The following is a 26,596-nucleotide window of genomic DNA, read 5'->3' as shown; positions in this document are numbered from 1 at the left end:
AGAACTTTCACACGGGTGTACATTATCCTCACTGTGAACGAACAAATTCAGAGTGAGACATGAGCCCTACAAGGGGTTCCGGCTAAACTTACTGCCAAAACACGTGCCCACACTGACCTCAGGTCCGGAACCGCTCACCGAAAGCCCTGCTACTACTTCGTAGCTCGCAGGGCCGACACAGAGCCGTTCTGTCTGTCCCCACGGCAGCAGCAGGACAGAAGCACAGCCTGTGCACATGCTGAACTCGGCACCGCCACGGCCTCCCCTCGCAGCGCTGCCCCGCGTAGCCTCCATGCCAGGAGGAGGCACCGCAGGCGCCGTCCCGCCTCCATCCGCTGTGGGGCGGTTTGTGTGTTCAGCCCTGATTACAGGGGTACAGCCGGAAACAAAACTAAAACCATCATCCTGCCTCCCCGCTCCCCCCCGCCCCGGCCCGGCGCTGGGCTGCCAGCGGGCCGGTACCGCCCCAGCTCCTCCCTGCTCCAAATGCCGGACCTGTTTGCTGTAGAGACCTCCCCGACGCGTCTGGGTGCGTTCTACCTTCCCCCGCTCCTTTCTGCGCTCCTTTCCCTCACGCTTCCCTTCCCACCGTGCGCTTTCAGCACGGGCGGCCCAAAGCCGGCGCGTCCGCCCCGAGCGGGGCCCGGGCTCGGCCTGGGCTCGTGGTGAGAACCGAAACCGAGTGTGATTTTAAATGACGCACTTAGAAAAATGACTGGAAATCTGCATAAACCACTTCTAGTAGTTGGGCACTTTTTGTTTGGTTTTGGGTTTTTTTTGGTTTTTTTTTTTTTTTTTTTTGGGGGTTTTTTTTTTTTTTTTTTTTGGTGGTTTGTTTTGTTTTCTTTTAATTAGGAGGTCTGGGGTATTAAAACAAATTAGCCTGCTCATACTAGTTTACCTCGGGGGAAAACTGTTCAAGCGTAGGAAGGAACGCGGTGATTCCCACAGAAATTCCCTGGTTTTCCTGAGTACGTTGCACAAGTCCTGTTGAAGGGCGTGGGACAGTGAGGAAGTAGGGAAATGTAAAAGCTGTGGAGCATTCTCTGCAGCTTTGAAAAATGCCAGGTGGCCCTGGCGCCAAGGGCAGTCCTTCCACCACCGCCACCTCTTCAAACAGTGAAGAGCCGAGGAAGCACAAGGAACGGCCAAGTCATCTTCTGCTCTCCCTTGCCAGCACGGGTCTTCCACGTGAGTTCGTCTTGTGAAAGAAAGATAATTTCATAAATCAGAACGACACCCACTGGTGTCATATCCTGGTTTTGTTGCTGCAAAGATGACTGTGAAAGGTTCAAGATACAAAATGCCAGCAAGGAGTTAACTGGAGCCTTGTGTGTCTTAGTGTGAAATTTTAGTATGTTATTTCCTGCTCCTTTGCAAACATATTGAAAAAAAAAGCCTAATTAGACATGCACATGAAAACAAAAATTATTGAGGCAGCGTTTTCTCTGATGACTACGAACTTTTTTATTTTGTCTTAGAAGATAAACTGATTTTTCTCTCCTCTTTGTAGAGAATTTACATTCACTAAGTCTTCTTTTTGCAGAGTCCAGATAATCAAAAGCTAGGCTGCTGGGTTTCTGTTGTGATTGCTTTTTTTCCTTAACTTTTGCGTCTATAATAACTATCTGTGATGTTTGAAAAAGGGGTGATCAGATGGAAGAGTGGAGCATTATGCTCTTTATCTCTTCTGGTGAAGTGATCTGCAAAGTTACAAACTCTTTTAGTTTATACTAAAAAAATCACTTCCCGTTGCTCTTACTCATTCCCCTCACCCAATGTATGCTATGTGCACGGCTGGTTTTCCTTTTATTTAGAGCACCGTTCCTGGTTCACTGCAGTCATACTGAAGAACGACCCTTGGTTGTTTTACTTGGTTTTCCCACCCCCATAAAATTAGGAAGTAGCCCCCCCCAGTAATTTGTGATCTTGACATTTGTCCAGCAGAGAATGAGTTAATGTAATCACTGGAAAATCCTGGATGGAAACCAATGTGTGCTGGATCAGTGATCTGGCAATGGCCAAATGCCAGTTTTCCCGTGTTGTTGTGAACAGTTTTACGTACAGGTAAGATAATTTCAAGACTGAGTAGAATCAGCATTTTTTTATAATGAGCATGTAATGTATTGTATATAAAGGAAATTCACAATAGAAGAGGATTCATATGTGTGTTTTAAAGGCAAATTATTTTTAAGTTAATGTATAAATAGTAATTCTGCATGTCTGAAATTCCAGCTCGGTGGGAAATTCCTCCCTAACACACACCCTTCCTCTGTTTTTTTAACTAGTTTTAAAAGACTAGATAAAAATTAACTGGAGTAGTTAAAAAGTTTTTCTGGTATTTCCAAAAATGACCAAAAGTTGTTAAATTCTTGTTTCACTTCAGAGTTAAACTATTACTTCAAGTTCTTTTGAAAGTCCCAGCTGAATGTACTTGGGAGATAGTTTCATATGAGGGTGCTTGTGCCTCCCCCTCCTTGACTGCATTATGTCATGAGAACAGTGTCATTCTATAGAATTCTCAAAAGTGTTTGGTGCTAGATTGAAAATAAGCTAGCAATAAATATGCTTTTCTTCTGATAGAAAACTTTCCAAAACACATTACAGTGCATGAGGGGTTCCTCTGTTTTACACAAATTTATCTCACTTGCTTAATTATGGACACAGTATGTGACATTTTTGATTGTAACTTCTAGAATGTGTAACAAAAGGATAACATTTGCTTTCCAGTATGGTTTAAATAAAACTCTGCAGTATAGTGATCAAACTCTGTAGAAGGACTAAGATTTGTCTTTAGGTTTGCTCATCTGCCATTTCTCCCTGTATGTAATGGAGGTCAGAGGAGGTTAGATGGAATTTCCGTAGTTGGTGGCAGTGGAAATTGAGCACAGCACCTTACTGATTTTGTTAATCACAAGGCTGGGGGTTTTTCTAGGTTTGAATTTTTATTCCAGTTTTCCGTATGATGGTACATGAATGTTTAGTGAAGGAACACTAAACTAAACAATTATCTATACCTTCAGAATTAACCAGTTTGCATATTTAAGGGTGGAGTATTTTCTTTGAGTGGCTTTTCAATCTTTTTGAGCATGGAGGGTGTGTGTGGAAAATCCTTTTAACCCCAGATTGGAATCAATTTAAATGATGTTAACAATAAGAAAAACCACACACTCTTGAATTTACAGATAATTAGTGGTTTTAAAATTTCATGTTACATTGTTGCTCGGAAAAGGGCAGAGCTGTCAGAAATACTTAATCTACCACTCATCAGCAAGCTGATGACTTTTGTTTCACTTCCTATGGAATATACAGACTCATGTCAAGGTAATTTACTCTAAAAAGAACTTACATGTCTTTCTGATTAGTATGACCGTCCAAATACTTTTAGTTTTGTAATGAACAACTGGGAGAGTCCCTTGAATAAAGGAGGTCTGTGTAGTGTTAGTTGAAAGTGAAATACTTCAGATAGGAGAGTTAGCTGTGAACTTGTGCAGCAGATCACTGTTTTATTGCCTTTTAATTCTCTTCCACAGAACTGCCTTTGTAGAAATGCACCTAGTTAAGAATGAACACAAGAGAAGTGCTGTGGTAGACACAGGCTTCATGCCATGTTGGTTTCCAGTTTAAAAACCAGTAGGCAATTTTAAAGAAACAGCAACAAAGTGATGACCCGGTGCCAAGTGCCAGCTTTCCTTATTCATCAGATTCAAGAAGAATTGGATAAAGAAGAAGAAGAGATGATGGTTTTCCTGTGCCGAGACCTTGCTCCTGACTTGGCCTCTGCTGATCTTAAAGAGATCTTGGTGGCTTTGAATGAGAGAGAGAAACTGACTCCTGTTGGCTTGTCTGAGCTATTGTACAGAGTTAAGAGGTTTGACTTGCTGAGGAGGATCCTGAAGACAGAGAAAGCAACAGTGGAAGCTCACCTTGCCAGGAGTCTCAGACTTATCCCTGAGTACAGGTAATACATCTGTTTCAGATTTAAAGCTATGCTGTCTTGTTCAATATAAGGGGTTTGGTTTTTGCCTGTGTGTGGGGTGGGGGGCAGTATGGGTGAGTTGGTTTTTTTTTCATTTTAAAATATTTGTTTATTTATTTAATACTTCACAGATTCAGAGAATATTTATTGAAAGTAGAAGAAAAGCAGAAAAGGACATTATATCTATAGTTATAATAAAAATAAATGTTTAGTCCCTGAATTAAGTATTTTCTTACTAGTCGTGGCATTAGAAGCATCTGTATTTAAGGAATTTGTCTGTTTGTAAATAAAACCAGTGATGTTTGTAGAGTTCTAGATTAGCAGCTAAAAATGACACTTTAAAGGAATATAATTGGTTAGACATATTTTCTTTTCTGGTTTGCTTTGGGGACATAGCCACGTGGTATAACTTTTCTCAAGGGACCTCTCTCTTGCTTGTTTTACTCTAAACTTGTTAGTTTAGAGAGGCTTAAATTAAGAAATTCCAGTTATTTTCTTTGAGAGACTTCATAAACAAATCCATGTACTTCTAAGGAAGATTTTCCTGTATTAAATTCTCACTAAAATAAAAACCCTGTATCTAACAGGTTAAAAAGTTAAGGATATGTTCTGTTGTCTCATTCTCTCACTAAATCTCTATTAAACATTAAGGAAACTTCTGTTTTCCTAACAGTGGCTATTACAGTGTCAGTCTGAAAAATACAGGTGTTGATTTGCAAGAGTATTTTATAATTGGATCTTGAAACAGGGCATGTTTTTCACCTGTTTCTTAGTTAGAAATCCTAGATTAAGACTGGAACATGGGGAGAAGTTGAGTACTTGGGAAAGGGAGGAATCTTGCTGCAAGCTAATCCTTTAGAAATATCTCAACTTTATTTCAGGGTACTAATGGTAGAGATAAATGAAAATCTGGAAAAAGATGAAGTGGGTTCTCTTGGTTTTCTACTCAGAGATTATGCACCTCGTATGAAAATGGCAAAAGATAAGGTATGTTTTCCTTAATTCTGGCATTCTCCTCTGGAGTAAAGAGACATTAAAGTTAAAAAAGTGTAGCTAGACAGCAAAGGAAAGGAGTCAGTACTGCACGGAGTATTGAGACAAGAGTACACAAACATCAGGAAGCAGACAAGGAGTTGTGGCTTCTGTTTCATTTTGTTGATTTTTAATTCAAGGAAAGAATTGTGGAAAACTAGTAAAAAGTAAGAGGGAACAGTGCTTGTTATAATGTATGGTGGTTGAATGTACTTCATGGGCAGGCATTTTACAGAAGTCTTTCTTCAGTATTTCTGATCTGAAAGTTCATATAAGAATGATTTCCAACCAATAACCACTTGAACTGTATCTTGAATTACAAAGTCATTTTGTTTGTGCTCTGCTTCACTTATAAAAGAACACATATATTGTAATTATATCTTTATACCTTTGCGTTCTGAATATTTTTGTTAAGTCCTCTGAGAAAGCAGAAATTCAGTTGAGAGTACTCAGAAACCTTGGCCACTGTGCAGAGAAGACTGAAGATTTCTGTCTTCTTCCTTTGAGGTTTTTTTCCCTTTCTATCTTCAGTCAGAGAAGTAGAGAGGACCTGAGAATTTCCCAAAGCTTTTCTTGCCTCCTGCTTTGTGGCATGTGAGGTGACATTGGCAGTCGCTGGGTTTGTAGCAAAAACAAAATGCAAAACTGTTTTCTCAAAAATTTAAGATTGATTTTTAAGAATATCACTTTGTAGTTTCTAGTACTCCTGTGATAATATCAAGTATTCGTATGTCTCTCAGATAATTTTCTTGGAAGGTGTAATGTCTCTAATTGTTTATACAGCCTTTATGACCTCTCCACAGTATTTTCTGTGTTGCTTTGTTACATCTGGTGGAGAAAAAAATACTGATGTGTTTGGGTTTATGTTGCTATTCTAGAGTTTTCTAGCTCTTATAATTGAGCTGGAGAAGCTAAATTTGGTGGCTCCTAATCAACTGGATTTGATAGAGAACTGTTTTCAAAGTATTCACAGGATAGATTTGATTAGGAAGATTCAGAAGTACAAACATGAAGGTAAGATCCTCTTTTTTCACTGGTTACTCTTGATAGCAACAGTCAGATGTGCTGAAGATAAAACTATGACTTACAAATAAGGGCATTTGCATTCTTCATAGATTTAGGTTTTCAAAACTGAAAATGATGAAATATGGTGTATTTGTGTTTCTGTTAAATTTGCAGCTTCAGTGTCCTCTGTTCATTCTCAGCCAGTTTATATAAATGCTCATCAGGCCTCTCTCCCTAATTTCAATCTGATTGATCCTCCTTATCATTCAGGGGTAAGTATACAAGAACTGAAATAAATCCTTTATTTCTAAATATTGCCAGACTTTAAAAGGAGATCCATCTTTCAGAGCCTGAGGAATTAGAGATGACTAGTGACTAAAATATTGCTTGGTTTACTTCTGTTATTCCTGTTATTTGCTGAGTTTAGGGTCTGATTTAAATCTGCCTGAGAAAGATACCCTTTAAAAGACTTAGGTGAATTTTTTCCTTTTAGTTGAAAATACAAAATCTGTATCTTGAAAGGTTTTTTTGCATTACACTGTGGAGTGAAAAGTTTTGCTTTGACTGTTCTTTGCAAAACATATCTTTGTACCTCTGGACCCTTCAGGGAAAGTAGCTTTTAATTTTTGAAGCTGAAAATGATAGCTTTTTTAAGAAGAGTTTTTCAGGGTTTTCTTTTTTTGTGGTTTGTTTTAAACTCAGTTTAAGAAGATATCACAGTATCTGAAAAGTCATCAAATCCTATTGCATGCAGTATTCTTTATATTTGAGGTAGCTCTGATATTGTATTAGTATAGGTTTTTTTCAACTGTTATGTTGAATTTTATTTAGCTGATAGAAATGAATCTAAAATATCCTTTTACTGAGGAAGAAACACTACTCTGTTTTATTTTGGAACATGTTTATTAATTCTTGAAGGAGAATAGGAAAATTATGACTTTTTCTTAATTTCAGATTCAGAATAAGAACACAGAAAAATTACAAAATGGATCAAGTCTTACTCTGGGTAAGAGCATTTTATCTAAGTTTGATAATCTAAAAGAGCCAAATGATGAATTTCACTACATCAAAAGGACTGCTGTTTGATAGTTGTGTTCATGGCTAATCCTGTTAATATCATCAGGAGCAGAGAGTGTTTGCTACCTCTCAGAATTGAGCCTGGCCTTACTGTTTTGTCTTGTATTTGCTTTGCTTGTGCTGCCGCATCTTAAAACATTCTTAAAAATTGTAAGCTTCCACTGTCAAAACTTCTTAACAGAATAAATGCTTTATTAGTAAAACCATGGATAAAACTGGCTAGCCAGCTCTGGAGTCCTGTGTAGTGCAGTTCTGCCCATTAGCTCTGGAGAAGGAAGTTTTTGTGTCAGTTCAGCAGTGAACTGCCCACCAGGCCAGCCAGGAAGTTGTGCATTGAATATTTCCATGTGTATTGTGTTTTCTCTGGAAATCCCAAATACCTCTCAGATATAGTCATTTTTAAAATTAGTTGGCTAATTCTTTCAGTGTAGAAGAGATTCATTGTTTCTTCTAGTCCCAAGCAATGTAGAATGAAATCCAGATAACATTTTAGAGGTGAATAATATAGGGATTTTTAAACTTCAGTAGCATACATAGAAACTAAGAGGTTTTGATGGGTGAGAATTTTGCTGAAGTTGATACATTCCTCTTTATAACTGATCTGGTGATTAAAAAAATATCACTGGTACTTACATACTGAGATACTTCTGTATGTTTTAGCTGCAGCAGAACCACTTCACATGTCCATTGAGGAGTCAGGATCAGTGCCACATAAGGTACATTCTTGTGTATATATTTGCATGTAAATAAATAAAATCTCTGTGAGTATTTTCCTTAGTTTTCTTTGTGTTTCATTTTGAGATTTCCTTGAATTGTATGCAGACAGAACAGTGGGTACATACTCAGCCATAAACAGGTTCTGTGAATTGGTTTTGCAGAATATATTTTAAATATATATTATTTGCTGCTACTCTGGAAGCAGCAGTGTGCAAAATGCATGTATATACGATGTGCACTCAGAACTCGTACATTTATTAGAAGAGGCCAAGTTAAAACCTGTTGAAGTTCAGACTCTTGCCACATGCACTAGAAATCACAGAGCTTCTTTCCATGCAGTAGATTTTGTTGTTGATTCCCTCCTTACCCCTTGCTCTCGAGGCAGAAGACAGACATGCTTTGGGTATTAATGATAAGGATGGCTGACTGCTCTTTTCACTAGTTCTCCTGTAGTCCAGGAACCAACCTGTAGCAAATTGATTTGCTTTAATCAATTTTCTTCAGAGGGGAGAGGAATTGCGATAAAGTCATTATGGATTATTTAGGAATAAGGAGGTTGTTCCACTAAATAAGGAAATAAATTTTTTGATGAGCAGTGTTTGCTTGCACACCTGAGGAACACAAAAGTTCTCTACATTTATTGTGTTGGCAGTATGAAGCTTATACAGTTTTAGTTTCTGTTTAAGAATCTTTATGGTAATGAGATTGGATAACACAAGGACAGAAAAACTAAGCCTATACTAGAAATGGAGGGAAAAGAATCACTAGTCCCTTTCTCCTGATTTTTTGTTGTGTAGATAAGACACATTACAAACCAGTAGACAGATTTCTGCTAGCTGCTTGGTGGAAAACAACAGAATGTTATTTAATGTATCTATACCACAAAATTTGAGAAACTAATATGGTCTAAAAGTTGAGAAAGTGATGTATTGACTTTGTAATTGTCCTTTCACATTTCTCAGATGTCTGATGATTCCTACAGAATGCAAAGTCAACCTTTAGGAATATGCCTGATAATAGATTGTATTGGCAATGACACTGGTAAGTCTCTGGAATTTTCAGTCCCTTGTTAATCTCAGATAATTAGAAGAATTTAGTATAAGGAATATAATGTACATTTACCAGTCAGATTAGGATAGTGTTGTCCCAGTCATTTAATCTACCAATTCTAGTAAGACTTGGAAGGGACAACATCAGGTTAAAGCCAACTGTCCTAATTATTGGAGACAACGTTTGGTTTTTTTGGTGCAGAATCTCTGAGTGAAAGAACTTGGAAGAGGATAGACTGAATTTTGGGATGGACAAAAAGGATGTTCAGTAACCAACAGAAAAATTAGGCTTACAGCAGTCATACAGTCATACAGCAGGTTATTGGCAGAGATGGTAGTGTTTCCCACCAGTTAACAAAACCAAAACTGTTATGGATTTGAAGTACAATCATATTGGACACCAGAGATTTCGAATAGCCATGAGGTCCTTTATTAATGATGCACCTGGGCTTCTGTTCTATCTTGCACAGTTTAGCTGAAAGTGTCACCACAGTGAAACTGAAAGTGTCACCACTGCTGTCAGTGTAGTCACTGACATGACTTGAAATGTGGGAGTTTCCTGATTGCCTTTGTAGAATCCTAGAATTAGATCTTTGCACAATCAAAAACACTCCTCACTCTCTAATCGCTGTAACACGTGAGGCTAAAAATAAAAATGAAGAAAGTATTTGCAGCCAGTTCTGTAATAGCTGGGAGATGTAGGGGAAGGAGAGGCTTTCCAGGCATGTCTTTTGGTTTTCTCAAATGCAGTGGTCCAGCAGATGAACTAACTTAGAATTGCTGATGTAATTGAAGGGCAGTGGTTGTGGAGCTCACACACAGGAAGTCTGTATCTCTGATGTTTAAAGTCACATTGTCAGCATTTAACATGATAGAAGGCAAGACTTGCACTGAAGTACATTATGGTGCTAGTGAGATCAGAGGAGACAGGGCATTGCTTAAAGGAGTTTGCAAGAAAGGCAGAAGTAGTTATGCCACACTATTCTGAAGTCTGAGTACACTGAAGAAAAAGAAGAAAAAGAAGAGGGCAGGAAAAACATTAGAAATTGTATCTGTGGCATCCATTAGAATCTGTAGCTGTCCCAAGATTTAATCTCAGGAAGGGGAACCAGTAATAGATACTGTAGGATCACGAATTACAACACTTTATAATGCCCAGTGTAAACAGCATGAATTTATCAAATGATTATAGAATTCAAACTGAAATGTACCTTGCTGTTTTGTAAATAGCTGCTTTTGACTTTTCCATTTGGAAATCAGTTTTAATCCTTACATTGTAAACGATGAGGGGAGAAAAGGCTAGTGTTTTATGTAGAATGGAGATGCTGAAAAATCAGTGGAGGTTTGTTGGCAGATGGCTAGTGTTGAAGAAATAGGTAGTTTCTGATCTCAGGCTGCAGCATGTAATGCTGTGGTGTATCTTGCCTTTAAGTATCCAAGGCTTATCCAAGGCCATGTATAATTTCTGATTAATTGTTAACTAAGGTGTCAGCTCTAAGTTTTTGAGTTGGTTCTTCTAAAATGTGACAGTTAGTGTGTGTGGGGACTAAGGTGACACCAGGTTTTGTATTTGTGCATGTATGTGCGTGTACCAGTGAGATCAGGACATTACAGGAGAAGCATTCTCACTGCTGTAATTCTCATTTTGTACTGCTGCTACCCCCTGACTGATGGAGGGCTTCATTGAGGTGTAACTGCTAGACTTTAGTGATACTGAGTAGTCTGAATTTTGAGAGCATGTTTTGAGAGCATAAAATAAGGGAGCTGTATCTTTCTATTCTCAAATTAAAAATGTCTGGACAGTTTTTTAATTATTTTACAAAATTTAATCAAACCAACAGAACTGGAATGAAACTGTAGTTATTTTTTATCACCTCACTATAGTGTGGAGTTTGTATATACAGTTTATTTTGCTGAGGAAAGTTTTGAGTTCGGTTTCTTGTGTTCACTATGGGCTTTTTGGGGAGAAAAGTGTTGTAGTACAGCTGCTTTACTGCCATTACCTCTGAAACAGCCCCTGCTAATTAAGGCTTGTTAAACTTTTGAAGTCATAGACAGCTGTCTTTAAGTTTCCTATGTGTGTGTAAGGCATTTACATCACTCTTCATCATTTCAAGTGTGTTTTTTCTTGCCTTATATTTTAAGTCTTAGGAGCTTGGAATACTGGCTCTAAAGGAAAGCATGTGTCTGTAAAAATACAAAACAGATACACAGTGTCTCTGCTGTCATAAAACATGTAGCTCACAGGAAAGACAACATGCATATAGCTCTATTAAGTATGTAATGTACTGTGATCAACACCAAGTACTCCTGATTTTTTAAATTATTGTAATAAAATAAATTACTTAGTTTCAATAGAAAAACACTATAAATATTGCAATTCAATATAGTTGAGCTTGAGCCTTGGTGTGCCTTGGTTTAATTACATCTTGCTTCTTTCAGATGTGTTGGAAGAGACCTTCAGAGGCTTAGGCTATGATGTTCATTGTCACAGATATTTAAATATGAATTCCATGAATCAAACATTGCTTGAAGTTGCAAGGTGGCAGAAACACAAAAATTGTGACAGCTTCGTTTGCATATTGGTCAGCCGTGGAAACTCCCAGAGCATCTTCTGTACAGACCACACCTTTTCTGGATTCCCTTTGGAACAAATAAAGAAATACTTTACAGCAGACTCATGTCCTGGACTCCTAGGAAAACCGAAGCTTTTTTTTATTCAGAGCTACGTTGTGCCAGAAAATGAGCAAGAATGTACCAGTCTGTTGGAAGTCGATGGGAATGCTGAGAATATCAGAGCTAAAGTCACTATTCCCCATACAGCAGACATCTTTTGGAGTCATTGCAAGGTGGATGTGTCTACACTGGAACAATCCCCAACTTCACCCTCATATTATCTGCGTTGTCTGGCTGAGCTACTCCGTAATCCTTATAAAAGGTAAATTAAGCTAAGAGGAAAGAAATAACCCTTTTTCGATGATAGCTTATTTTCATGGAGAATGAGAAACCTTAACTTTCAAGCCATCTGGTTTTCTTGCAGTGTCATAGTCAAAAAGACAAATGTCCTCACACAGTTGCGCAGAAAGGTAGCCTAAATTAGGAGTGAAGTTTCTGATGTTACAGTGTAAAGTTAAAGTTACAGTTATGGCACTGGGGTTTGCAGAGTGAGAAGGGAAGAACCTGTCCTGGATAATGTACCTCAGTGCTTTAGACAGGATTGGAAATCTTCCTTCTCCAAGATAAACAGGCTTCTGCTAAACTGAGGATTGCCATGTACCATGAAGAAGAGCTGTGCTTGCAAATATAAATGGTCAGTGCTTAAGTTCAGGACAAAGGCAGTAGAGAGGGAAGAATTTTCTAGTTTCTCTAAATTTAATTAACCCTTTGCTCACAGAGCCAGTTGATTGCCAATATGTAATTTTGAACTTAAACTGTCAGAAAACTTTTGTCTATTTAAAGAGATCAAAAGGAACCTGCACAAAAGTCAGATACATTTGGATATGTAACTTGCCTACAGAGGTTTTATTTATACAGCTGATCTACCAGGGAACTAACAACTGTTATTCAAGGTAGTTGCAGTGCTGACATTTAGTACCTTTTTACAAACCCTAAAGCCTTGTCATGAAATCACAGATCATCATGTTAGAATAATTAATATCACAGCAATGATTTGGGTCATAAGAGTTTGGCTCAAAATGCATGTGCAGCCTTGTGTGTTAGAGGTCTTGCCTCTGCAGTAGAGACTGAAATTGCAAAGTTTCTCCATGCCAAGTCTGATGTTATCTTCTCTCTTGTGAATTCTTAAATGGTGTCATGCTTCATTCTCTAATGGAATGCTTTTGATTTTTTTTTGCTGCAGGAAACTCTGTATATTGGCTATCCATATGGAACTGAACAAAAAAGTTTATGATGGGAATATGACCATTGACCCAAGCCAACAATACTCACTGCTGCTCCAGCATACACTGAGGAAGAAACTTTTTTTCCCACTTGACTGCTGTTAGAAAGTACATATCTAAAATTATTAACAAGAAGCATTTGCTATCATGAAGATTAATGCATACTTTTATTTATGCATTGTTATTTCATGTGTATCTAAAGTGCCTGTTGCTTCCAAACACAGGAATTTACAAGCATTTTAATGTGCTAAGACACTAGATCTTGTATTTTAATATCGTAGTCTCTGAAAGCTTGGATGAGAATGGTAGCTATTGTATAGCAGTGTAGCATATCTTGTTACTGAATACCTGAGGTAAACAGAGTGTAAAGAGATTTAAACTGTATAGCTGTTGGGTTTTCCAAGAAAAAGCAGAAGTGTTTTTATTGCTTCATTGGTTGTTTTCAACATAACCTCCTAGCAGCTAATACTTAAACAAATATAAGCCAGCCCAAACCACTGAAACACATTGATTACTTTCTCCTGCACCTAGTAGTGGCAAATGTCTCAGCATTCCTACCCAGTAATGCCAGTTCTCTGCTAACAAGTTGTGGCTTGCATGCCTCTATATTACAGTAATCTGCCGCACAGTTTAAAAAATATGGGATTTTGGCAGATGTCTTGTGGAAGCTGAAACATGATTCACACTCATTGTACCAGGCGTAGTTGTAAAAAGATAACTTCAAAATATTTCAATTTAAATGTAGTATGTAGCAGCCATGGACCTTTAAGACTGGGTTATGTTAAACACCTACCCTTACTGCTTTTGCTTATGAAAAAGAATATGCCTCTATTAATTCATTTTTTCCCAAGAGCTCTTGTTCTTGTGGAAAAAAAAAAAAAAAAAGAAAAATTGTCTTAAATACAAAAATTTTTCTCCGGTGTAGCAGTTGCCTAACTAAAAGTTAACTGCCTTAAACTTCAGCTAGCTTACTTGTATAACAGTGTAACCTGGATGGGTTGTATTGAAGTTTATTGTCACTGAACTTAGTGACAATAAAGTAGGCCACTTTAAACATTTAATTTTTACTCCTTATATAGTCTCCTATGCAGGAAAATAATTCAAGGTCCTGGTGTGTTCTGCTTGGTTTCTGTTTAATTTTTTAATGGAAAAAGAGAAGGATACAAAATGACAGATATGGAATTTTAGAAGTTACTTCTTGTGGTGGCTGGTAAATAAACTAAATGGTGAAACAGACGTTTCCTGTGGTTGTAGAAATAAGGTGTCATGCCAAATTACATATATCTAAGTAATATTAATATATGTGAAGTAATATTAATATATGTGATCTTCTTCACAGATTAACTTCACTTTCCAATTTCCTTTACTAGCTTTTGCATTTGAAAAGCACTTCTGCTACCCTATAGACAACCAAAAGCCAGGGAGAGTGGAACCAAGAGGAGGCAGATGAGGAAATGTGGAATTTTTAAGCAGGAACAAGAAGGGAAATGGTAGGGAGCATCAAGAGAAGAACAAGTAGGGGAAAGACGATTCGGAGGAGAAATACAATATTAATATTGGAAGGAGAAGAAAACAGGAAAAAGGAAGTAAGAATAATAGTGGCTGTCTTTACAGACTAATGATGTGGTGAGTTGGTTGATGTTTTGTGGGCTGGTTGGTTGGGGGTTTTAGAGTGATGCTAAATGCAATTATTTACTTAAAATATTAGCAGTGGAATATATTCTGCTTTTACAGTATTGTGACAAGTTTGGTTTGGGGGTTAAGAAGTATATATGTTCTTTGCCTTACTGCAAGACGGTAAGTAAAGTCCATGTGGCTTTCATGAAGATACTATGCAGAAATGCTGTTTTGAAAAGTAGAGGCTCATGTAATCAACCCTTTCAGTGGAAAAGGAAGGGACTCTTTGTGTGTGGCTGCTGACGCTGTTGAGTTAGGGACGGAAAGGAAGATCCCCATTTTCAGGTGGCTCAGAAGGCTCAAGAATAATCTTTATTAGCAAGAAGTAACGAACTTTATAGTCTCACTTGCTAAGTGGGACCGGATTGGTCTCAAAGTAGGAACATCTCACACTATGCACTATGAATAACATGCTGTGAAGAACCATAACTATAAACAGAAAGAGAGATAATAATTGTTTGAATTCTTTCATCTAAGATTCCCAGGCTCAGCCTGGGAGAAGTTGTCTCTGTTCTTTCTTCAACTGAACTGAGAATATCCACAGGTTGCTTGGTTGGAAGTAGTTATAACCCTCTAGAGTTGTGGGGACAGACAAATATTGTGCAGCATTCATGGATGTCAGATACTGATTTTTTACACTGATCCTCAGTAGATTCTTAAGCCATAGCCATACGCAATCTGTAATTGTACATCTAAGCAGTATTTATTGCCTTGACACCTCTTTCAGATGTAGCATTCAGGCAGGCTGATTCCCTGTACCTGTTGCATAGTGAGTATTTGTGCAGGACTTCTGTGATGGCAGTTGTCCGTTGCTTCTCCCATAGCTTATAGAATAGACTCCTAGAATATGCTGTGTTAGAAGGGACCCATCAGGGTCACTGAGACCAACTCCTGGCTCTGCTTAGGACACCCCAAGAATCCCACCATGCACCTAAGAGTGTTGTCCAAAAGCTTCTTGAGCTCTGTCAGGGTTGGTGCTGTGACGACTTCCCTGGGGAGCCTGTTCCAGTGCCCAGCCACCCTCTGGATGAAGAACCTCTTCCTAAAATCTACCCTAACGCTCCCCTGCCACAGTTTCATTTCTCAAGTCCTGTCAGTGGTCACCACAGACAAGCAGTTGATACCTCTGCCCCTCTGCTTCCCCTCATGAGGATGGTGAAGACTGCAATGAGGTCTCCCCACAGTCTCCTCCAGGCTGAACAAACCAAGTGACCTCAACCCCTCCTCAGAGGGCCTTCTCTCCAAAACCCTTACCAGGTTTCTGTGTCCCTCTGTACACATGATGGGGACTGTCTCTTCTTGCCATAGTGCACACATAAAATTTGAGTCTAGAAATGGATGCAGGGTGTGGACTGCATCAAGTTGTCCCTGTATTACAGCTAGTGAAATTATTTCAGGTTAAATGATCCTTTAGCCAAAAGAAAAGGGGGAAGAGAATTTTGGATCCATCATGAGTTTAGGGTGTTAGCACAGGAGCATAGATAGTGACGTGCTGGTGAAATTTCATGGTCTTGGACTGACAAAATGTCTAGTCTTCAGAACCTATTATTGAAGGAGATAAAACAAGTTACACTGCTCCTGCATTGTCAGAGGCTGGAATAAGGCTGTCAGAGTCACTGCTCTGGCACTTAATTATGGTTTTGATTTCTGATAACAGGAAAAAAAATTTCTTGTAGTTCTGTATATGCTCTATATATGGACAGTGATGCCTTTAAGTGGCTTGGAAGGTGTTCTCATGAGGCAAGACATTCAGTGGTGTTTTGTACCTGACTTGAGTTGCATGTTTTTTTCTCAGCCACCTACACTGATGTGGCTGAGCCATAAATTGAGTTTACTTTGCACTGTTACATATTTGTGTACTACAGTGGTTGCCAACTCATTATGCAAAATAGAAGTTATGTTCAAGAGGATGTTACTGTGCTAGAACTTGTAGATGGAGTATGTTGTATGGCTGATCTCCCCTTTAAACTCTGCATAAGAAGTAACACTGGCTCCTATTACAGGTACCTGAATCAGAGAAGCTTTTTATGGGAGTTTCTGAGAATTCTTTCCTGCTTTCCAGAGTTTTAAGTTTCTGACATGCAGAACAGTGTTGCTGAGAAGAGGCCGCTGTCTGTGTGGATGATGTATATTCAATTTAAATTAAATCTCCTGTACTGAATTATTTGACAGCTTTTCTGTGGCTGGTTTAAATAATGTATATTTTTCAGCTTCTTTATTAGAAATAATAATAAGACACTATAATTGGATACAAATGCTGGGTTTCATGCTGATACTCTGAATAAAATTTCTGTATGCAGTCAGACTGCTTGTCCCTGTCTCACTCTAGACCATAGAATAACACTGAAATTCTTGATCTGTTTATCTTGCAGACCTCTATAACTTGTTAAATTAGGCTGTGATAGTTTACAGCTCTATAAAAATGAGCTGAGATAATAAAGGACAGCAAGCCTTATAGTTTCAGCAGGTAACTCAGCTGCTCTTGGTGTGTTGGACAACAAATTTTGGCATGAGCAAGGAGACACTTCTATCGTGTCTCCACTGACCCGAGGTTGTGGGGGGATACAGGTGACCCCGGAGATGCTGAAGGCCCCGAGGAGCCTGCACTGAGCAGAGTCTGCCCACCTTCCTCCTCCTGCCTTTACTGCAGCGGACACACAGGCCCACATACAAATGGTACTGCAGCCCTCTCCCACAAGCACTGCTCTTCAAGCTTCCTTCCAGCGGGGAAATTTTGTTATTTGTTATTTGTTAGAATAAAGTGCCTAAAATGTTTGAGGCCTTTTTGCGATGTAGCCTGCTTTAAAATGGCTTGGCAGCAAAAGCGAGGCGAATTACGGCTCACGACTTAGACTTCGTACCCGAGGCGCTGCCTGAAGCCTTTCCCGGTCCCTGGCAGCGTTCCCCGGGCTCACGGGCCCGAGGCCGTGGCGGGCGGGCTGCGGCCGGGGCTTGCCCGGCGGGGCGGGGCGGTGCCACCGCTCGTGGTGAAAGCCCTGGCGGGCGCTGGCAGCCGCGCCCCGCTCCCCGACCGTGGCCCCGCTCCTTCCCTCGCACCCACCTGATCTCGCATTCCGCCCTGCTGCTGACGCTGCCTCCTGCCTCGGGCGGGAACTGGACGCGCCTGCCCCGCCCGCGGCAACCTGCAAAAGGGACCGGGAAAGGGACCGCGAAGGGGACCGCGAGCCGCCGCCCCGGGTAGCTGCCGGGAGAGGGATCGGGACGGGAATTCGTGTAAGAGGTACCAAAACGTGGGGCTGAAATGGAGAGGGAACGAAGGAAGGCTCCATCTCCCGAGCCTAACAAACTCCCGCTCTCTTTTTGTGTGCTGGCTCCCGGCTGCGCGCGGCCTCCGGGATATTCCTCCCCACGTGGCCTGCGGGCTGAGCTCTCGGCATTTGCGGGCGCTCTGGCTTCGCGTTATATTTAAACCCTTGGGGCAGTGCTCCAGTCTGTTGAAAAACTTTAAAGAAAAGGTAAATTTGCAATCCTTATCCTGCTTATTTAGTACGATTTTCCTTCTCTGAGGCGATATCTGAAAGCATACATCAGAGATGCGGATTGGTTACTTTTCCGTGTCGATGCCCCGATGCAGCGGTGGCTGTGCTGGCCAAGCCTGGGCAGCGAGCAGATCCTGCACTGATTGTGCTCCCTCATGCAGAAACCTTTGCTTCCAACTGCTCTAAGCAAAAGATTGAAGAGCTACCAGCCAGTGGCACTGAAGCACCTTCTTACCTATTGAACCTTCCACGGGCAGAACAGAACTGCCTAGGCTACATGGAAGAAGTTGGTGTAGTGCAAGGTTGATTAGTCTCTATTAAACCTGAGTAAGATTTGTCTCTATTAAACCTGAGTTGGTCGTGCAGAGCCTATTTAGACTGAGCATTGAGTGCTATTACATTTTAACTGCCAGTTACTTCTAAGGAAAGCTTATAAGGGTTTTTCTATGCCAAATGTTAAATACAACCGGAAGCAAATTACAGCTGGGAGTGGCTGTGGATTCCACAGCTTCAGCTTGGGTGTCAGCCTTGTACCAGAGGAACACCTTCCTGCTACAGCCAGAGAACAAGAAGCTCTTGGACTGCAGATCAAGGAATATTCACGAACCACTGTGCTATCTCCATTAATAGTTGTAATAAGTTACTGCAGAGACTCTTCCCCATTACAACAGAAAGAAGCAAAGATCTGAATGTGGAAGATGTTCAAAAGAAAAGAAAATTCAGACCTTGAGGTCATCTAACACAGTTTTTTGCTCAGAGCAGGGCTAACTTCAATTATAGACTGGGTTGTTCAGAGCTTCTGCCAAATCTGGTCTTTTTGTGGTCTGTGTTTAGACAAGGAAGTAAATTTCAAATTTATTTAAAACCTTTATTTATTAAAAGGTAATTCAGGGCTTCCAAACAACCATTGGGTAAAATTTTAGTAGAAGGGTTGCTGTATGGAAGATTGAAGTGTTATACACAAACTAGTGTTTGCTTTCTGCTTTCAGACAGAAAGAAGCTGTTTCAGCTGTTGGTTCCAGCAACATGGAGAATGATATCAGCTTGAAGTTCCATCAGCAGCTTTTCCTTATTAGTGAAAATCTGGTGACTGAAGATGTGGCAGCTTTGAAATTTCTCTGTACTGACTTGCTCTGCCTCAGTAAACTAGAAGACGTGAAGTCAGCAGCAGACATCTTCAAGCTCCTTATGGCTCAAGACTATCTGAATGCAGAAGACACTTTCCTGCTAGCTGAACTCTTATACAGAATTAGATGTCACTCCTTGCTCGAGAAACTTGGTTACACTAAGGAGAAAGTACAAGAACGTCTGAGTGAGAAGGGAAGAATATCTCCATACAGGTAAGCTTGCAGTGGAATTCTGTTCCCTTCATTACTGCTATCTATGCCATACTGTTTTCCTTTCCATTTTTAAATTCCTAATTGCCTTTTGTTTTTATACCATCTTCTGTTCCACTTTTATCTCACTGCATCTCTGTTACAGGCAGATGCTGTATGAATTGTCAGAGAACATCACCAGTGAGATGTTGAAGGAAATCATATTCCTCCTGCAAAGCCATCTTCCAAAGCGATGGACAATTCTTGTATGTGAAGAGTGAGCCAAATGTGTACATGGTGGGAAGGGAAGAAGGAAGGCGGGAAATAGAAGGAAAATTGTGAGAAGTGTTTGGCAGAATAGAGCATAATATGCAAATAGGCTGGTTGTATTCATAGGGATAGCAAGAAGGAAGATGTTGACAGACAAAAGTAGAATTTGGTCCCTCATACCAAGGTCAGTCACTGACAGTTCACTGTCTAGCATTAGAGTATAAAAAGGTGACAAATCAAATCTTTGCCCTGCTTGAGCCATATGCAAGGGAGATTCATGTCATTGGCACTGTTTCACAGCAATGAAGCCTTCTTGAAGCCACGACTCATTAATGTGGTTTGGGTGAATCTGTTAAACAAGACCATACCAAATAAAAACACAACCAGTGGCTTTCCATGAAGCAACATTTCTGCTTTAATGGTGATGTAAAATTGACTGGTCCTTTTTGGTAAGGAGCAAAACAGATAATAATGTGATTGTTTGAGACAGGGCTAAGAGGCAAGTTTTGATTTCTAAGGAACAATAATTATATTTTACTCTCTCCTTTTGGCTGTCAGTCTGCTTTGGATTTGCTGACTTCATTGGAAAAGCAGGGCCTTTTAACTAAAGACAATGTAAAGATACTGGAGGATGTCTGTATGACCGTTTCACCCGATCTCCTGGAGACAATAGACTGCTACAAAAAGGGAAGAGGTGAGAAATTCATAGTCTAGGAGTAGGTTTGCTAAAATGCAGGAAGCAGTAGATCAGTCTGGGCAACTGAAGTTAAAGTCATATGTGTCGTTGAAATGGGAGCTAGAGTGGCATAAATCTGGTGTAATAATTCCTAGCCTGCATTACTTCCTGGCTGAATCCCTGAAATACAGGGATGTGCTGGAATATCTGAGGCCACACAGAGCAGCCCAGCACATATAGAGCAGGTTGGGAAACTGAAAATCTGCTTATAGTTATGTCTCACTTCTCCATTTCCCCAGTAATAGTATTGGGATGATGACAACTGTCCTGTAAAAGGCACTTTGTGATTTGTGAATGTGCACTACATAAAAGCAGTTGCCTGCTAACAGGCTGGCAAGAGTAACTGTGTGTGCATGTGTGTCTGATACATGGGCTATGAGCATACAGATGATTTCTGGGTTTATATTTTAAAAAAATAGATTTATTGTGGATTCAGGAGAAAAAAAAAGTGAACTTCAGTAGTAAGAATGCAGATTCTTCTTAAATTCAGGTAATTTCTACGCTGATATCCAGATGAAAAATTAATTTGAATGTCTTGGGGAGAATCTATCCTTGTACCATGGGTATCTTTATTTTGCAATATTGATACAAATAGAAGCCTTTCCTTTGTCACAAAAATAAATATAATAAAAATAACCAAAAAATAATAGATCTATTGAACATGACCATGTTATCTTGTATGGAGGAATTATTCCTTTCAGTGAAAGAGTATTTCACATACAAAAAGTGACATATTGTAGCTAAACTCCTTTTTGCTGCATCCAGAAATTGGACATCTCTTCATAAATATCTGTGCTGGGGTTTTTTCTAGATAACAAGGCAGCTAATTTTACACAACGCTTCTCTGAACTAAACCTGGAGCTGCATGGAGAATTCAGCAATGTAGAAAATGAATCCAAGGTTTGAGACAATCTCTTAAATCCTTTTTCAGTACTTAGGGGTGGGAGGTTTTCATCCTCTCTTGAATGACATTTATCATGCAAGGACTTGTGAGATATCTATGTGTCTCATCAAGTTCCTTGATGTGACTGATAAATTGAAATGTTTCAAAGGATATTTTAACCTCGGAGGTCAGAAATTTAGCAATATTGAAAGGTGTGTTGTAGGCAAAATAGGCATAATACCTCTGAAGTTATTCACACTGTGCATGTTCTTATCTTCCTGATAAAGGCAAAACATTTTGCATTTTTCCAAGTTGTACATTTTGGATATGGCAGTAGAATGTGCAAGACACAGAGACAAATGGAGCTTCACAGGTCTCACTTTTTGTATCTGGTTAAGAAAAGGCCTCAGGGCATCTTGAAATTAGAAGTCATAAGGGGCAACATGCAAAGCCTTTGTTAGAAGGATTAAAAGGAGGCAAGAGTTTTTAGTAAGCTATTGCAGAGGTCTTGGTACATGAGAAAAGATCTCTTTTGTGAGATCCCTTCTTAGAGGCCTTATGTCCACTCTTTAACCACAGCACTGAATTCTCCTTCTGGCCTTTTCTTTGTGATGACCATAGATGTTGAAGGAGCAAATTGTTCCATTTGTTTATAGTTATTTAATTTCTTGAAATTCTGTGCTGTAACATCTTTTCATCACCTGATGTTCATACTGCTGCAGAGCTGCTGAAGGAACTTGTAGTGCTGCCTTCACTTTGTCCTACTAAAATGCACAAAAGGAGGTGTGTGTTGCTCTCTGGTGAGGAGGAAGCGACTCCAGTGGATGGAGTTTTTTATTTCAACCCAGGGTTGGACTTAAATACATGGCGTTTGAAGTTTTGGTTCTTTTCAGCTTTAAAAATGTTTTTTGGTTTTTTTTTGGGTTTTTTTTTTTTTTTCAAAAGTGGGAAGTAGTTTTAAATCTTAACAAAAAACTTGTAGTGTGATAGGTTTATGCACTTCTGAGATTTCTGTTCTGCTTGCATCCTTTTCCAGTGGATCAGTATGAATCACCTACTCCAGGTATTTATTACTGTTCTCAAAAAAAGCCAACTCAGATGTCTAACTTCCTATAGCTTCAATGTGATCCCTCTGCCATGAAGCTAAAATACTGCTTTGACATTGGAAGCTGTTGGGATCTTCTGTCCCCATCACCAACTCAGATTGCAGAGTTTGGCTGCTGAATCCTGCCTTTTGCATACAGATGAGAGCCCAGATGCTAAATCCTTCTTCTGCAGTTTCATAGGATGGTGGCAGTGTGCTTGGAGTTTCTCTGATGTTTTTTTCACACAGGGAGGCACCATTGAGTTCCAGATGTTCAAAAATAGCCCACAGTCTTAGGTGCCTCTAACTTCTGGATTCCAATTTTGAGACATGTTAAGGAAATATGAGTATGTTAAATAAATTCATTGAAACAGTAAGCTTTTTTCTTCTCCTTTCTACAGACTGTGAAAAGCTACAAAATGGATGGACCACACAGAGGATTTTGTCTCATTATTAATAATGTTAACTTCAATAGTTCTCAGAGGAAGGGTTCTTGCAAAGATGCTGGTAAGTTACTGAAATGAGATTTTTGGATGATCTGTTTCCCCAGGTGAGTTGATTATGTAGTATTTCCCTATATTTTATTGTCTATGGTTAGTTAATATTATAAAAGAGTGAAATGTTTGATATGTGTTAAATTATGTCATTTGTGTATTGTGGGGGAGGAGAGGATAAAAGACAAGTAACCACAGGGTTTTTCTGTTGCATTATTCTTGAATAATTTTAAGAATCACTTTTTACTTATCCTTTATCTACAGCTATAGTAAAGAACTAAAATGAAACTAAATTAAACCGTCATTCTACCTAATACAATGCAAAAATCTGTAATCAAGTAACTGTGCATACTTCTTACTTTGTTCTCTTTCCTCTATTTATCTCTTATGAATGGAACTCTAATAGTCAAAACCGCAACTGGAAAATAATAATGTGAGGAAGGTTTTGAAAGATCTTTTCTGAAACTGGGGAAGGGCAGATTCTTTGTGTTTTCAAGTGTCATTTGCATGCTCACTTACAATGACAATGTAAGCTTGTCTAGAGAAATCCAGGAACTCTGTGTTTGAGCTAATGCCATCATTTTCTATTCCAGTTAATCTTTAGTTAGTACTAGTACGAGGATGAATCTGCAGAAGTGTCAGGGTGTAAGGTCTTTCCCCCTCCCAGATTAGCTTGCATGGTGACTTCATAAAATGTTTTTATCTTGCCTGAAATTTTCCTTTAATCTCATTTATTTACAGAGCAGCTGGAGAGAGTATTCACATGGCTTGGTCTGGATGTGAGGACTTGCACAAACCTGACGTCTAGGGAGATTATAAATCTCATGAAAACTTGGCAGCAAGTGAAAGATCACAAAGACAGGAACTGTTTTATATGTTGTATTCTATCTCATGGAAGGTCAGGAGCAATCTGTGGGACAGATGACAGATTTGTGTCAATCCGCGTGCTTATGTCCCACTTCACTGCCAAACAATGTCCCCAGCTGGCTGCAAAACCCAAACTCTTCTTTATCCAAGCATGCCAGGGTGACGAGGTACAGCGTCCTGTCTACGTTGACACTGATGGACCAACTCCTGACTTTTCTGTGCAGGAGAGAGTTTCTCTTTCTGAAAGCATTCCTGAAGAGGCTGACTTCCTCCTAGGCATGGCCACAGTCGATGGATGTGTCTCTTTCCGGCACGTTGCAGAGGGTTCTTGGTATATTCAGGCCCTCTGCAGCAAGCTACAATTGTTGGTACCAAGGTAAATACTTGACTTAGTGCTCTGATTAAATTTTTCTTCTCCAAAGGTAGTTTATCTAGGAACACCCACCCGTGTTCTAAGATGGATGGAATTAGTTAAAGTGATGATTTCACACTGATAAATTTACATTAACTCTCTGCTAGCACCTTACATGTAATTTGTAGAATGTGAAGTTTATTGTGAAAAAACACTCAAAACCTCACATCTATAATCTTTAAGACAGCCCAGTTTATTGAGTGATTGAGGTTAAAATATTTTATTCCACTACTTTTCTTTTTTGGTTGAATTAAGCAGGACAGAGCAAGAAAAGGTCTTTTGTTTTTAATATGACTCAAATAAGGACAAAAGAGAAATTTGGAGAAAAGTATGTGTTTTCTTTTTTGTGTTTTACATGTTTATACTCTTATCTTCTTCTAGCTGATCAGGGAGATGTTAAGTGAATTGCCATCTGCTTGCTCACTTCTGCTCACTAATAAATAAATTTTTTAAAAACTTTTTTTTCTCTCCTTCTGGCTGTAGGGGTGAAGATATTTTGTCAATTCTTACACAAGTTAATGAAGATGTGGCCAGACGTGATAGCCCTTCAGGGACAAAGAAGCAAATGCCTCAACCAGCATATACCTTAAGAAGAAAATTTATATTCCCAATACCTACGGCCCCTCCTCCTTCAGAGCAACATCAAAGCTTTCAATACACATAATTTTATCATCTCATTTAAATGCAGTTCATCACACTACCTGTTTTAAGACAGTTAGCTTCGATTCAAGGCCTTATAAATTTTTTGTCAAACAAACTGTGAAACTGGAGGAGACACAATTAAAACAATCCATGTGCCAGCTGTTTACATCATCTATATATTCAGAGTTATCAGTGTTGGAAAAATGACACTGTTTAACCTATGTTAAACATTTTTGTACCTGCACAGGCTGCAGATACAATAGGTTTTTCCTCACAGCATAGGGATTGCATGTAAGCTTTCATATTTAAAACAGGATTGTTAATGGCCTGGTTTAGACTCATCATGTTTTATTTTGCAGGTTAACAATTTTAAATCCTGTTTCTAAATCCACCAGCTACGTTCATAGAGAGAAGAAAGTGGGAATGAAAAGACAAAACCTTAAGTAGTATGTGGAAAAGGATTTCTTCAATCTCTAATGAAAATTACATTTAATTTAATAAAGAACTGGTTTCCAACTGGAATCAGCAATTTGTTCCACAGTGTCCTCAAATGGCTAGCATAAGCTTCAAATCCAATGAAGTTTTCCAAAACTGAATAAAGCCAAAATGCTGCTTATTATTCCCTCTGTGAAACCTTGTTATTTCCACATCACTTCTGAGAAGATTTATGGTAGAAGATGTGCATGCTTTGAAATACAGCAGTCAGATTAACTTAGTTAAGCATTACATTTTTAAATTATCATTTGTTGGTTTAGGATCTAAAATGCAGCCAATTTGTGAAGGCTCCTATGGACTAAGCTGCTGACAGACTTTTATGAGTTAACTGAAATAATGACATCTTGTTTTGTTATAAATGCTTACTACATATGCCTATGTCTTTCCTGTTTGTTACTATGTTAAATTCATACTTTTTAAGAGCTTGGTGAGATAAACATTTTGTGTTGGGGTAAGGGTTTGTCCTTGTTTCTGACTGATTCCTGCACTTGTTTGGCTTCATGAATCAATGAGGTTTTAACTTCTTTAGGGTTTAAGCTGAAGTGAAATTTCATCAAAATACTCATTGATATAAGTTAGCAATACCTTAAAGTGAAGATAGGAAAGAGTACTGTCTAGTGCTATTGGGTGCAATTTGTAGCTTGCACTATTTTTAGGAGGGGAGTTTTGCATCACACAGAACATTGAAATGCAGTCAGTTTTCCAAAACATGATGGTCCCTTTATGATAATGAAGAAGTCACATTTATGCCACAGATAAGAAAAATGTTTCATTCTTTAGGGGAATATAGAACACTGTGATGGAATTGTGAGGTTTCTGGCTTGCAGCTACTGTTCAGACTTGATGCACTCATTTTGTATGTTTAGGAAACAAATAAATTTTTATCAGTCTGGAGTAACCATTGACTTTGTTCTGTTGGATCTTGTTTTCATTTTTAGTTTGGTAGACAGGGAAAGCCGTCATGTTCTCCTGCTTTTTCTGTAGAGACTTCTGCCTGGGTAATCTCCAGTGAAATCATAGATAGGTAAAGGCAGTCAGAAGAGTCTGAGCTTACTGAGCCTGGCGTTCCATGGGGGGAGGGATCCACCCTTGTGAAGTGTGAAAGACTGGTAAAGTCTGCCTTGTTCATGAGAAGTTTGTGTAAACAGTTTACACTACCCCAATTTGGACTATTTAGTGTATTTCACTTCTGTGTGTTGAGGGCTGTGTTTGTGTGGCTGCACAGTGTAATACCTGGGTGCATGCAGTGGTACTTACCAGCACCAGCCCAAAGGCAGGACAGGCTGGAACTGGAGCTGCCATACAGCCACTAGGGCATTTCTGAGTGATCTCCTGCAGGGTGTTGTGAGATGGAAGTTTGCAACTCTTGGGGAGAGTGGGTCAGTTTTGTACAACTCAGGTATTCATCAGTCCCTGCTGTCCACACTGTACACCTTTCCTGTAACTCCAGTGATACAGAGCT

At 39.3% G+C, this 26,596-nt stretch overlaps 2 protein-coding genes across 8 annotated transcripts; both read left to right on the top strand.

Annotated features, from left to right (window-relative positions):
• The first annotated feature begins 394 nt into the window (after nt 1-394).
• CFLAR (CASP8 and FADD like apoptosis regulator) lies at nt 395-16,253 on the top strand. Of its 3 annotated transcripts, XM_041403306.1 has the most exons (12): nt 395-529; nt 1,945-2,067; nt 3,534-3,961; nt 4,861-4,966; nt 5,890-6,025; nt 6,191-6,288; nt 6,971-7,022; nt 7,754-7,809; nt 8,773-8,851; nt 11,302-11,797; nt 12,719-12,866; nt 14,129-16,253. In XM_041403306.1, exons 3-11 carry the CDS (start codon nt 3,666-3,668, stop codon nt 12,861-12,863), a joined length of 1,464 nt encoding a protein of 487 aa, XP_041259240.1. In that variant the 5' UTR covers nt 395-529; nt 1,945-2,067; nt 3,534-3,665; the 3' UTR covers nt 12,864-12,866; nt 14,129-16,253. The 3 variants fall into 3 exon arrangements, with proteins under 3 accessions (XP_041259240.1, XP_041259236.1, XP_041259237.1); XM_041403302.1 differs by lacking the exon at nt 14,129-16,253 and having other exon boundaries at nt 1,948-2,067; nt 12,719-13,651; XM_041403303.1 differs by lacking the exons at nt 395-529; nt 14,129-16,253 and adding an exon at nt 826-1,191 and having other exon boundaries at nt 1,948-2,067; nt 12,719-13,651.
• CASP10 (caspase 10) lies at nt 14,253-25,995 on the top strand. 5 transcript variants are annotated; one of them, XM_041403307.1, is made up of 8 exons: nt 14,253-14,384; nt 18,925-19,275; nt 19,418-19,517; nt 20,080-20,215; nt 21,069-21,157; nt 22,626-22,731; nt 23,460-23,961; nt 24,481-25,995. In XM_041403307.1, exons 2-8 carry the CDS (start codon nt 18,962-18,964, stop codon nt 24,659-24,661), a joined length of 1,428 nt encoding a protein of 475 aa, XP_041259241.1. In that variant the 5' UTR covers nt 14,253-14,384; nt 18,925-18,961; the 3' UTR covers nt 24,662-25,995. The 5 variants fall into 5 exon arrangements, with proteins under 5 accessions (XP_041259241.1, XP_041259245.1, XP_041259244.1 ...); XM_041403310.1 differs by lacking the exon at nt 14,253-14,384 and adding an exon at nt 17,546-17,633 and having other exon boundaries at nt 18,929-19,275; XM_041403308.1 differs by lacking the exon at nt 14,253-14,384 and adding an exon at nt 17,561-17,676.
• The last annotated feature ends 601 nt before the right edge of the window (nt 25,996-26,596 follow it).

Source organism: Onychostruthus taczanowskii, unplaced genomic scaffold, assembly GCF_017590055.1.
Source record: "Onychostruthus taczanowskii isolate IOZ18803 unplaced genomic scaffold, ASM1759005v1 scaffold20, whole genome shotgun sequence".
In the NCBI taxonomy this organism is placed as follows: Eukaryota; Metazoa; Chordata; class Aves; order Passeriformes; family Passeridae; genus Onychostruthus; species Onychostruthus taczanowskii.
Note: the sequence above shows the minus strand (reverse complement) of the source record. Positions and strands in the feature narration are given on the sequence as shown.

Bases quoted from the DNA above. Each gene is read 5' to 3' on its own strand.
- CFLAR (XM_041403306.1), top strand. From the start codon at position 3,666: ATGACCCGGTGCCAAGTGCCAGCTTTCCTTATTCATCAGATTCAAGAA. The intron at 3,962-4,860 runs GTAATACATCTG...ACTTTATTTCAG, and splicing joins AGACTTATCCCTGAGTACAG to GGTACTAATGGTAGAGATAA. The intron at 11,798-12,718 runs GTAAATTAAGCT...TTTTTGCTGCAG, and splicing joins CTCCGTAATCCTTATAAAAG to GAAACTCTGTATATTGGCTA.
- CASP10 (XM_041403307.1), top strand. From the start codon at position 18,962: ATGGAGAATGATATCAGCTTGAAGTTCCATCAGCAGCTTTTCCTTATT. The intron at 19,276-19,417 runs GTAAGCTTGCAG...TCTCTGTTACAG, and splicing joins GGAAGAATATCTCCATACAG to GCAGATGCTGTATGAATTGT. The intron at 19,518-20,079 runs GTATGTGAAGAG...TTTGGCTGTCAG, and splicing joins CAAAGCGATGGACAATTCTT to TCTGCTTTGGATTTGCTGAC.